This window comes from Cervus elaphus, chromosome 8 (genome assembly GCF_910594005.1).
Source record: "Cervus elaphus chromosome 8, mCerEla1.1, whole genome shotgun sequence".
NCBI classification, from domain to species: Eukaryota; Metazoa; Chordata; class Mammalia; order Artiodactyla; family Cervidae; genus Cervus; species Cervus elaphus.
The window spans coordinates 8306163-8317930 of NC_057822.1; the positions used below are offsets into that span (position 1 = coordinate 8306163).

Here is an 11768-nt window from a genome sequence, read left to right on the forward strand (position 1 = left end):
CTGAGGCAGAAGAACGGATAAATGACCTGGAGGACAGAATGGTGAAAATCACTGACACACAACAGAATATAGAAAAAAAGAATGAAAAAGAATGAAGACAGCCTAAGAGACCTCTGGCAACTTAAATGCACCAACATTTGCATTACAGGGGTTCCAGAAGGAGAGAAAGTACCTGAGAAAATATAACTGAAAACTTCCCAAACAAGGGAAAGGGAATAGTCAACCAAGTCCAGGAAGCACAGAGTCCCAGATAGGATAAACCCGAGGAGGAGCACACCCACACCAAGACATAGTAATCAAATGGACAAAACTTAATGACAGAGATAAAATATTAAAAACAAGGGAAAACAAATAACATACAACGGAACTCCCATCAGGTTATCAGCTGATTTCTCAACAGACACTCTACAAGCCAAAAGGGAATGGCAAGATATATTTATCAAGTAATGAAAGGGTAGAACCTACAACCAAGAATACTTCTACCTGGCAAGACTCTCATTCAGATTTGACGGAGCTTTCCAGGCAAGCAAAAGTTAAGAGAATTCAGAACCACCAAACCATCTTTATAACAAATGCTAAAGGAACTTCTCTAGGCAGCAAACAAAACAAAACAAAAAAAGACTTACAGAAAATAAACCCAAAACAATTAAGAAATTGGTAATTGGATCATATATATCAATAATTACCTTAAATGTAAACAGACTAAACACATGAACCAACACAACTGGCTGGCTCTGGCTGGCTGGATGAAAACACATGTATGCGCTTTCATTTATCTCATCACTTTGACTCCCTCAAACTGTATGTAATTATTTTATATTGTTAATCACGTTACCATTATGGCTTACAATTGTAATTATCTTTTACTTTTTGTCTGGCTATTGATTGTGAAACTGATAAACCTTTTATTATGGTGATTATGTAACTATTATTCTCTAATACATTGTATCACCAAAACTCCATTTAATAGAAAAACCTGTAATCCCTTTTTAAAATCCAGGTGCATATCAGAATTATCCTGGAATTTGAGGCTCACTGTATAGCACAGGAAACTATAGTCAATATAACAACCTACAATGGAAAATAACTCCAAAAATAATATATGTGTATATGTACAACTGAATCAACTTGCTGTGCACCTGAAACATTAACTCAATTTTATTTCAATAAAATATACTTCAAGGAAAAAAATTCAGTTCCTCAGTCATTCTAGCCAACTTCAAAAGCAGTCAAAAGCACACACGGGGCTAGTGGCTCTCTTAGTGGGATGTGCATGTAAAATACTGGATAGCACAGCTTTAGTTAATACAGTATTACATCCCACTTGAGGATCTTCACTATCTTTTTAAGCTGACATCTTACATTTATATTCAAACATTTTATGCAATTAGTCAAATGCTTGGAGAGACCATCTAAAAATGACTTAAATCTTTCTAGTTCTGGTATCCACTACTATATTAACAGGCAAAATTACAAAAGTCTGTGCTGCTGCTGCTAAGTCGCTTCAGTCGTGTCCGACTCTTAGCGACCCCATGGACTGCAGCCTACCAGGCTCCTCCATCCATAGGATTTTCCAGGCAAGAGTACTGGAGAGGGGTGCCATTGCCTTCTCCACAAGTCTGTAGCTAATGTTTAAATCAACTGTCCAGATCTTTAGTGTAACACTCATTTTAAATTTTTTACATGCTTAGTTAAGCCTCTGATTTTCTAGCTCATTGAGCCATTCCACTTCACTCTCTTGAGTTTCCTGCCCTGATGGCTCAGTTCAGGACAACACTATGCTAATACTAAGTCTTCAAGGCCAAACTTCTCAGATTTTAATGAGTATCTTCATCAATGGGGAACACGGTTGTGATTCAGTTTCTAATTCAGATTTGGGGTAGAGACTTGAGGTTCATCATTTCTCATAAACTCCCAGGTAAGGTCACTGAGCCCTATGGTATCAATCCATAGATTTGGATCTGGAAGCAGGAAGGTTTTAAAGGAGATATTGCCCCATTCTTCTTCATTAAATAAAAACACATTATGTAAAATATACACAATCAAGAGAGACTAAAATAATTTTTTTTTAAAATTTATTAACAAAATATTTACAACATGAACAGTTCAATTACTGTTTGCTTTTAAAAAGTTCACTTCTACATAACAGATCCATATTATATAAAACATTTACCAAGTGTAAATATACAAGAATCCCACCTGTGTGTAACCTGTGGTCCATCTGTGCTATCTCCCATCTGTAAGAGAAATCTAAAACATTATTTAAATTAAGTATTTACATATTTTTGTGTTGTCATTTGTAATTGCACCACCACCACTAAATGGTTCACAAGAATGGAATAATGCTAGAAACACAAACTTGCAAAAAAAAGTGCATTTCAGGCAACCTTAGCTATTGGCTTTTTTTAGACAGGTATCCACAGTCCATATGGACTTTTCTTCTTATCTATTTTTGGGGATCCTGAAGAATTCTCTTCAGCAGTAGCTTTAACTGATTTCTGAAGCATAGGCTTTGCTACAGAATTCTGAAAAAGAACAAATTCTTAAGTCAGCTTCCCAAACACATACATTATATATTTAAAATATCATTTTAAAGAATACATTAAATAAAAGACACCAACCAAGTACAAAGCCATGGACCTCACTTGCAACTTGATTCCATCAAACTGTAAAGCCAAGACACTAGTGGGGGAAATTAGATACGTGCAAGGCATACTGCAATACGGAGATATTAAGATAGTTTTGAAATTTTATTAAGCCTTTAGCTGATTATTCTAATCACAGGATACTCTGAGATTTTATTTTAAAATATTGCAACAATCAAAAAGGACAAAGGGAACAGTTAAAAGGGGAAAACACTGAAACTGAGAATGTGCATATTAGAGTAGGAACCTATTGGTCACTTGTGAGGACCACACAAAAAAAGTATTAAAAATTCTATTTAGTGGCTTAGTAGGCCTCATATCATCACAAGTAAGCTAACAAAAATAAAGCCCCCTAACAGAAATACATTCCAAGTCTAGCTTTTGAGTGATCAGTGCTTAGATATACTTACGTTAGAGCTAAAAGCGATGCTTTTTTGCTGATAAGACTTTTCACTGGCATTTTTTATTCCATCTTCTGTTAACTTGTCCAATAGCTAGACAGATAAAAGAAAGTAAATTTTAGAAGTCATACCCTTGTAGGTATAAAAAGTGGTCTAATTGTATTACAAATTTACTTGTAGAGACACAAATCAAGTTTGATCTAACCAGTCAAACTAAAATAACATAGTACTTTTGTTAAGTTTTTCCCATAACAAAATTGATTCAATGATTTAAGACACTATTCTCCATAAAGCAGTATTGTATATATTCCTCTGATATAAATTCAAGTAACTGTGAAAAATCATACCAAAAAATACCTAGCTTCAAAAGAACTAAGACATTTGCCCATCCAGTTGGGTACCTAATCACCTGAAAAATCAACTCTTCTTTGTTCACCACTAATGCTTAGGCAAACCCACATCTGGGCCTGCATGATAGGAGATAACCCATCGTTCCTATGTTAACTGAATGTATCAATCCCTAATTATCTTAAACCTTTAAAGCTATGCATTTTATGCTGCACATTTCTGGAGAATTATAATAAACTTATCTGCAAATGAAGCAGGCCTCTTCTTCTGTAATCTCTCAAAATATCTGGAATATATTGCATATATTATGAAAGGGACATCTGTATCAGACGCCCCACCATTACAAAGTACACTTTCATTTAAAAATTGTCTTTAGTATCTTATCCAAATAGTGCTTGTCCCAAATTCTAGCATGCATCGGAATCTACCAACAAAAAACTAAGCTTTCGGTGTGTCCACATAGACTTCAAATTAGTTTAACCTCTGATGCTTTTGCGCATGTATCAATTACCAACAGACTTTCTTCATCAATGTCTGGAGACCACATTCATGATTTCTATAAGACAGAAATAAAGCAGATAAACTATACTGTATGTTGAGTACAGAATCTGTGGGAACATAACCCTGCAAAGGAAAATTACAGATACTCTGTAAAAAACTAGCTAGAAAAACTTGGTAACTACACAGAAATCACCAAAGTACCAGCTACAATTATGGAAGTAATCACGATTATGTCAACTGAAAATAAAGGTCATTAGTCTCCCACTTTTATGGGAAAGACCCTATCTAATATTGTCAGGTCTGTTATTTTAAATTATATCTAGCTAGCCAGTCCAAGAAACAGTCTAGGGTAAATGAAATAAAAATGGATAATCAGCTCTTTCTGGTAGGTAGTCTTCTGAAGATCTTATTTATTTTAATACTAAGTTTAAAGATGAAGTTTGAAGATTACTATTTTTAAAATAAACTTAAAATACTTACCTCAGACTTTTCACCATTATTCAGTACAGCTGTTTCCTGGTTTCTTTCTTTAGACACAGGAACACTTCTGAGACTAGCTGGCAAGTCAAAGTTGGCTGTTCCTAATGCTTTTGCTGCATTGGCTTTGGCTATTTCTAACAACTCCATTCGATCTACAAAAGGAAACACAAAATGTTCATTTATCCGATAGCATTTCTCCAAAAAAAACTCAAAATCACAAAGTGTTTTTACACTAGTAATATAAAGATATTTAAACAGTATCTCCACGTATAAAATATACTTCTATTTATGGAAAGAGAATTCTACCTCTTTTGTTTAGCAAAGTAAGCATCTCTCAATAATCAAAGCTTGGTCAATAAATCAGTAGCATTTTGAGAGCTGGTCCACCCAGAACTGCCCTCCACCGACCCATTTAACACGCACGGTGTTAAGCCCTAGGGGGGAAAAAAAGTTGTCCATTTTAAAACTGGGCGCCAAAAAAAAAAATAAAAAAATAAAACTGGGCGCCAACCATATCGGAGTTTTAACTATTAACCCGCTGGGGTCCTTCCTCTTTCCCCGAAGGCCTCTCCAACGACTCACCTTTCTCGCTCAAACGAAAGGGGGTTGGGCTCCGCGACCTGCTCCGGGATCGCCCCCTCCAGCTTCTGCGCTCCTCGGGGTAGACGGTGCGGCCGAAGCCGTAGTAGCGCCGGCCTCGCGCGATGGCGTAGGCCCTCCGGTAATACAAGCGGCCGCGGGAGCGGCTGCGAGACCGGTAGGACCTCCGGGTGGAGCCTGAGTGCCTCTCCCGGTACCGGCGGCTGCGGGAACGCGAGTGGCTCCGCGAGTAGGAGCGCGAGTAGCGCCGGTACCTCCTCTGATGGCGCCTTCGGGAGCGAGACCTGGAGCGGCTCCTCCGCCCGGGCGGGCTGCGGCTCCGGGACCACGACCGGCTCGAGACGCTGGAACGGGACGGAGAGCGGCTCCCGGAGGCCGACGATGGTCGGCTGCACGGGCCCGACCGCAAGGACGAGGGCGAGGCCTTGGGCGGCGAACTCGGCCACAGGTCGTTCACGTAGCTGGACATCTCGGCCGGCAGCTAACCTTTCTAGGAATACCCCTTCCCAGAAACTCAGTTCCTAAAAACAAACGAGAAAAAAAAAACAAAAGTTAAGTTCCGGAAGTGAGTCCCGAAGGCGGCCCCGGGTCGAGGAGAAAACTAGCATCCTGGCTTCCAGGCAGCGGCGCCGCCTGCGGCCGGCCTTCCCGCCCTGCCACCTTCCTTCCCCCACCCGCGGGGCTCACAGAGGCCCGGGTATACACACGTCTTGAGGTACTCGCGGGGGCAACCCGTCACCAGAAGACCCACCACAAGCGGTCGACGCCTCACTCAATGAGAGAAAGGCCCAACGCACGCCTTCCTGCAGAAGCTAAGGACGAAGAGGTTTTCACTATTCTTCCCCAAACGAAGACTCACAATCTCCACGTCCGACGTGCTGACACGATTTGAACAGAGCGACAGCAGACGCGTCTAAAACACCATGAGCTGGCGGTCGGCGCCTGCGCAGAGACGTTGCGTGGTGGGCGTGGCTCTTCTCGTCCAACTGCCGCTCTTCTCTCTGCCCCTCCAGCCCCACCCTCCGCCTCGCCCATTGGCCTCTGGGATGGGCATGCGCGCCCAAGCAAGGAAGGCGGGCGCGGACACGCATTCGCTCCATCCGGTTATCAGCCTCTGGCTGTTTGCGTTTTCGGCTGTAAGTGGGGGAAAATGAGGCAGCAACGCGCGGGTTACACTAGTTGCTGGGGCTTTATGCCCGGCCAATGTTGACTGGGACGTGGTCTCCTCTTCTGGGAAGCTGCAGGCTCGGGGTGTGCCTCCCGGGACCCTTATTGGCCACTTCCTCCTGACCGGTGTCCGGAAGGTGGGCCGTCCTCTTGAGACGTCACAGAAAGCGTGTCGTTGCGTGCTTTATATTAGAAAATGTGTCTTGGCTAGGAAAAGTAAGAAAGGTAAAGACAGAATGCAGAGACATTCATCAGTTTAGTTCAGTTCAGTCGCTCAGTCGTGTCCGACTCTGCGGATCGCATAGCTGACCTTTAATTTAATTCAGAATGACGTCTGAGATAATTCAAATTATTATTTTGGTGCTACGGATTAAACACTGATGACTCTTATTTCCAAGGATGTATAAGTAGGATACATGTTAGACATCAGTTTAGTTCAGTCGCTCAGTCGTATCCGACTTGCAACCCCTTGGATTGCAGCACACCAGGCGTCCCTGTCCATCACTAACTCCTGAAGTCCACTCAAAGTCATTTCCATTCAGTCGGGGATGCCATCCATCCATCTCATCTTCTGTCGTCCCCTTCTCCACCCACCTTCAATCTTTCCCAGTATCAGGGTCTTTTCCAATGAGTCAACTCTTTGCATCAGGTGGCCAAAGTACTGGAGCTTCAGCTTCAGCATTATTGAGGACTGATCTCCTTTAGGGTGGACTGGTTGGGTCTCCTCGCAGTCCAAGGGACTCTCAAGAGTCTCCTCCAACACCGCAGTTCAAAAGCATCAATTCTTTGGCTCTCTGCTTTCTTTATAGTCCAACTCTCGCATACATACATGACTACTAGAAAAACCATAGCTTTGATGAGACGGACCTTTGTTGGCAAAGTAATGTCTCTGCTTTTTACTATGCTGTATAGGTTAGTCATAGCTTTCCTTTCAAGGAGTAAGCATCTTCATTTCATGGCTGCAGTCACCATCTGTGGTGATTTTGGAGCCCCAGAAAATAAAAGTCAGCCACTGTTTCCCCATCTATTTGCCATGAAGTGATGGGACCAGATGCCATGATCTTAGTTTTCTGAATGTTGAGCTTTAAGCCAACTTCTTCACTCTCCTCTTTCACTTTCATCAAGAGGCTCTTTAGTTCTTCTTCACTTTCTGCCATAAGGGTGGTGTCATCTGCATATCTGAGGTTATTGATATTTCTCCTGGCAATCTTGATTCCAGCTTGAGCTTCATCCAGTCCAGCATTTCTCATGATGTACTCTGCATATAAGTTAATTAAGTAGGGTGACAATATACAGCCTTGACATACTCCTTTCCCGATTTGGAACCAGTCTGTTGTTCCATATCCAGTTCTAACTGTTGCTTCCTGACCTGCATACAGATTTCTCAAGAGGCAGGTTAGGTGGTCTGGTATTCCCATCTGTTTAAGAATTTTCCACAGTTTATTGTGATCCATAGTCAAAGGCTTTAGCATAGTCAATAAAGCAGAAATAGATGTTTTTCTGGAACTCTTGCTTTTTCGATGATCCAACGGATATTGGCAATTTGATCTCTGGTTCCTCTGCCTTTTTGAAAACCGGCTTGAACATCTGGAAGTTCATGGTTCATGTATTGTTGAAACCTGGCTTGGAGAATTTTGAGCATTACTTTACTAGCGTGTGAGATGAGTGCAGTTGTGTGGTAGTTTGAGCATTCTTTGGCATTGGCTTTCTTTGGGATGGAATGAAAACTGACCTTTTCCAGTCCTGTGGCCACTGCTGAGTTTTCCAAATTTGTTGGCATATTGAGTGCAACAGACTGACCCAGACTTGCCTGTGAGTGTCCAGGATTGTCTTCTCAGTGGAGGCGTGGGTCGGCGATGGCCTCCTGCAGGGTTGGGGGGCACTGAGTGTAGAAGTACATACTCGGGATGTTTTGAAGGAGGTCACCATTATCTTCATTACCTCCACCATAGTTTGACCCCAGGTAAATAGGGAGGGAACACAGCTCTACTCATCAGTGGAAAATTGGATTAAAGTTTTACTGAGCACAGCCCCGCCCATCAGAACAAGACCCAGTTTCCCCCTCAGTCAGTCTCTCCCATCAGGAAGCTTCCATAAGCCTCTTATCCTTCTCCATCAGAGGCCAGACAGACCGAAAACCACAATCACAGAAAACTAACCAGTCTGATCACATGGACCACAGCCTTGTCTAGCTCAATGAAACTATGAGCCATGCCGTGTAGGGCCACCCAAGACGGACAGGTCATGGTAGAGAGTTCTGACAAAATGTGGTCCACTGGAGAAGGGAATGGCAAATCACTTCAGTATTCTTGCCTTGAGAACCCCATGAACAGTATGAAAAGGCAAAAAGATAGGACACTGAAACATGAACTCCCCAGGTTGGTAGGTGCCCAATATGCTACTGGAGATCAGTGGAGAAATAACTCCAGAAAGAATGAAGAGACAGAGCCAAAGCAAAAACGACACCCATTTGTGGATATGACTGGTGATGGAAGCAAGGTCTGATGCTGAAAAGAGCAATATTTCATAGGAACCTGGAATGTTGGGTCCATGAATCAAGGCAAATTGGAAGTGATGAAACAGGAGATAGCAAGAGTGAACGTCGACATTTTAGGAATCAGCGAACTAAAATGAACTGGAATGGGTGAATTTAACTCAGATGACCATTTAAGGCTTACTAATTGTTATTAATAAGGACTTCCCTGTAGCTCAAGTGGTAAAGAAGCTGCCTGCAATGCAGGAGACCAGGGTTCAGTCCCTGGGTCAGGGAGATCCTCTGGAGAAGGGAGTGGCAATCCATTCCAGTATTCTTGCCTGGAGAATTCCATGGACAGGGAAGCCTGGTGATCTACAGTTCATTGAGTCACAGAGTCAGATACGACTGAGTCACACACACACACACACACACACACACACACATTGTTAATAAACATGACAGATGCCTTAAAATAAGTTTTCATCCAGTGAATTTACCACTTCTGTAAGGAGAAGTATTAATAGTTCTGTTAGCTGCTTTGCAAGTCAAAGGTGAAATTTTTACAAAGGCCACTCTTTTTGGAGGGAAGATGCAAAATCACATCCTGGATTATATAGGGTAGCCCAATCTAATCAGAGGAGATATTCAAAGCAAGAGAAAAATTCCACCCTCCATTGCTGCTTCTGAAATGTTTGGAACATCTGCAAGGACTCAGAGAGATCTGTGGGAACTAAGGATGGCTCCCTGCTGACAACACCAAGGAAATAGAGCTCTTAGTCCTACAATCTCAGAACTGAATTCCTCCAATACCTGACTGAGCAAGATGTTGGGGATTTGCCCCTAGGTCTCCTGAAAGAATGCGCTGGCAGCCCTGCTAACATCTTGACTTTAGATCAGAGACCCATCTCACAGACCTGTTAATAAACTGGGGTTGGTTAAGACACTATTAAGACTTCATTTTCTTGGACTCCAAAAATCACTGCAGATGGTGACTGCAGCCATGAAATTAAGAGACGCTTGCTCCTTGGAAGAAAAACTGTGATTGCCTAAGCAGAATATTAAAAAGCAGACATTACTTTGCCAACAGATGTCTATATAGTCAAAGCTATGTTTTTTCCAGTAGTCATGTATGGATGTGAGAGTTGGACCATAATGAAGTCTGAGCACTGAAGAATTGATGCTTTTGAACTGTGGTGTTGGAGAAGACTCTTGACAAGAGTCCCTTGTTGTGCAAGGAGATCAAACCAGTCCATCCTAAAGGAAATCAGTCCTGAATATTCATTGGAAGGACTGTTGCTGAAGCTCCAATACTTTGGCCATCTGATGCAAAGAGCCAACTCATTAGAAAAGACCCTGTTGCTGGGAAAGAATGAAGGCAGGAGGAAAAGAGGACAACAAGATGAGACAGTTGGATGGCATTGCTGACTCAATGGAATGAGTTTGAGCAAGCTCCAGGAGATGGTGAAGGACAGGGAAGCCTGGCGTGCTGCAGTCCATGGGGTCGCAAAGAGTGGGGCATGACTGAGTGACTGAACAGCAACAGCAAGAAGACACTAAGTTTGTGGCAGTTTGTTACTGAAGCAGTAGAAAATGAGTGCATTCACTAAAGTTTTATAGCTTTTATCCATGCACATCTTACACTTACCTTGCTAAGTGTATTCTAAGATATTTTTATGATATTTGTGGGTCCTGAATAGGATCCTTTTTGTTAAGTGTTCAGTTTGTTTTATGTGTTTGAAAGGTACACAACATCTAGCTGAGTTAGGTGAATAACACCTAGGTCAGTTTTTACACCCAGCATTAAAGATTTTTTTCATTTAATAGGTAAATTCAACCTATTTACATTTATCAGAGTAACTGCATTATTGACCTTATCTCTTCCATTTGGGGCCTATTGTTTATTTTACTTTGCCTTTTTCACTTTTTCCTATTTATTTTGCCAACCTGATCAAGTCTCTCTTCCTCACACTGTTCATGTAGAGGTTCTGCAATGTTTCATTATACCATTAATGATTTAATAGTTATCTTTTTCTCCCTGTGAAAGATATTTAAACCCCATCTCTCCTTCCACAAATATTTATAGAATGTTTATTATATTAGACGCTATTGGATATGTTCAGAAAAATTTAGTACCAAAATTAAATTTTTTCATTAATTTTAATAACAACTAATTTTGTAACAAGCAAGGAAATCCAAAGATCTATAATGTAGAAGCTAATAACACATTTCCTGTAAGTATGGAATTCTATAAAAGAGGGTCCTAGTCTTTTCTCCATAAATTAGAAAAAATGTTAACATATTCAAACTCTCTCAAATACAATATGCTATTTTTTGTGAATATGGTCTCTTTCTAAACAAACTGATTTGAAATTTGCTTTTATAATCAGTATCCTTTAAGATAAACCATATAGATCTAATTTATTTCTAATCAGCTATCTAATATTCCATAGTCTAGAAGGACCAGAAATTAATCTATGCCTTATTCATGGACATTCATGTTGTATCCAGTTTTTCCACCACTAAAAACTATGCCTTGGACCCAAAGTCAGATTCCAAAAATGTCAGAGCAGTTGCAGAGCAGAGCTCCTCCACTGAATCCTAATAATGGCTTTAGGGTCAGCAGAGCCATGTCCAGGATACAACCTGATTGCAATGAAAACCCTAGCACTACTCAAAGAATTACTTCCAAAATACCTGAGGTAGTAGCTCAGCGGGTAGGCTTAGCTCTCTCAGACAGAGACAGGATAAGACGAGCTTGCAACCATGGATCTCATCTAGAGGGTGAGAATTGTAAAGAGGAAAAAGGAGCTCTGAGTAATCCTGACACAGAAGACATACTCATTTATCTTAGAAATGAGATGAGACATCTCTGTTATTAGAGCTGCTTTAGAACCATTATCTATAGTTAAGGCAGTTAACACAAAGATCAATAAACTCCAGTCTGATGTGACATTCCTGTCTTCCAGGATCTCCCAAAGAACTCCTGCCACTGGTTCATACATTACCCCTTGTGAGCTCTCTGTTAATTGCCAGTGATTACTGAGCTGCATATAACTAGGCTGTTATTCCCACTATTCCTCCCAGTGACTGTTTCTTGAATTGGTAATTCTGGCATGGAAATACCAGTCTTCAGGGCTATTTAGGAGACAG

General features: G+C 41.3%; 1 protein-coding gene across 5 annotated transcripts; it reads right to left on the reverse strand.

Annotated features, from left to right (window-relative positions):
• Positions 1 to 1802: 1802 nt before the first annotated feature.
• Positions 1803 to 5946, reverse strand: RSRP1 (arginine and serine rich protein 1). 5 transcript variants are annotated; one of them, XM_043909277.1, is made up of 5 exons: positions 5835 to 5946; positions 4958 to 5496; positions 4376 to 4527; positions 3056 to 3139; positions 1803 to 2525 (listed from the first exon to the last, which is right to left on the reverse strand). In XM_043909277.1, exons 2-5 carry the CDS (start codon positions 5442 to 5444, stop codon positions 2406 to 2408), a joined length of 843 nt encoding a protein of 280 aa, XP_043765212.1. In that variant the 5' UTR covers positions 5445 to 5496; positions 5835 to 5946; the 3' UTR covers positions 1803 to 2405. The 5 variants fall into 5 exon arrangements, 4 of the variants coding, with proteins under 4 accessions (XP_043765212.1, XP_043765211.1, XP_043765214.1 ...); XM_043909276.1 differs by having other exon boundaries at positions 5727 to 5924; XM_043909279.1 differs by lacking the exon at positions 1803 to 2525 and adding an exon at positions 3906 to 3950 and having other exon boundaries at positions 5727 to 5924.
• Between the last annotated feature and the right edge of the window lie 5822 nt (positions 5947 to 11768).

Bases quoted from the DNA above. Each gene is read 5' to 3' on its own strand.
- RSRP1 (XM_043909277.1), bottom strand. From the start codon at position 5,444: ATGTCCAGCTACGTGAACGACCTGTGGCCGAGTTCGCCGCCCAAGGCC. The intron at 4,528-4,957 runs GTGAGTCGTTGG...TTCCTTTTGTAG, and splicing joins CTTTCGTTTGAGCGAGAAAG to ATCGAATGGAGTTGTTAGAA. The intron at 3,140-4,375 runs GTAAGTATTTTA...TTATCTGTCTAG, and splicing joins ATAATGGTGAAAAGTCTGAG to CTATTGGACAAGTTAACAGA.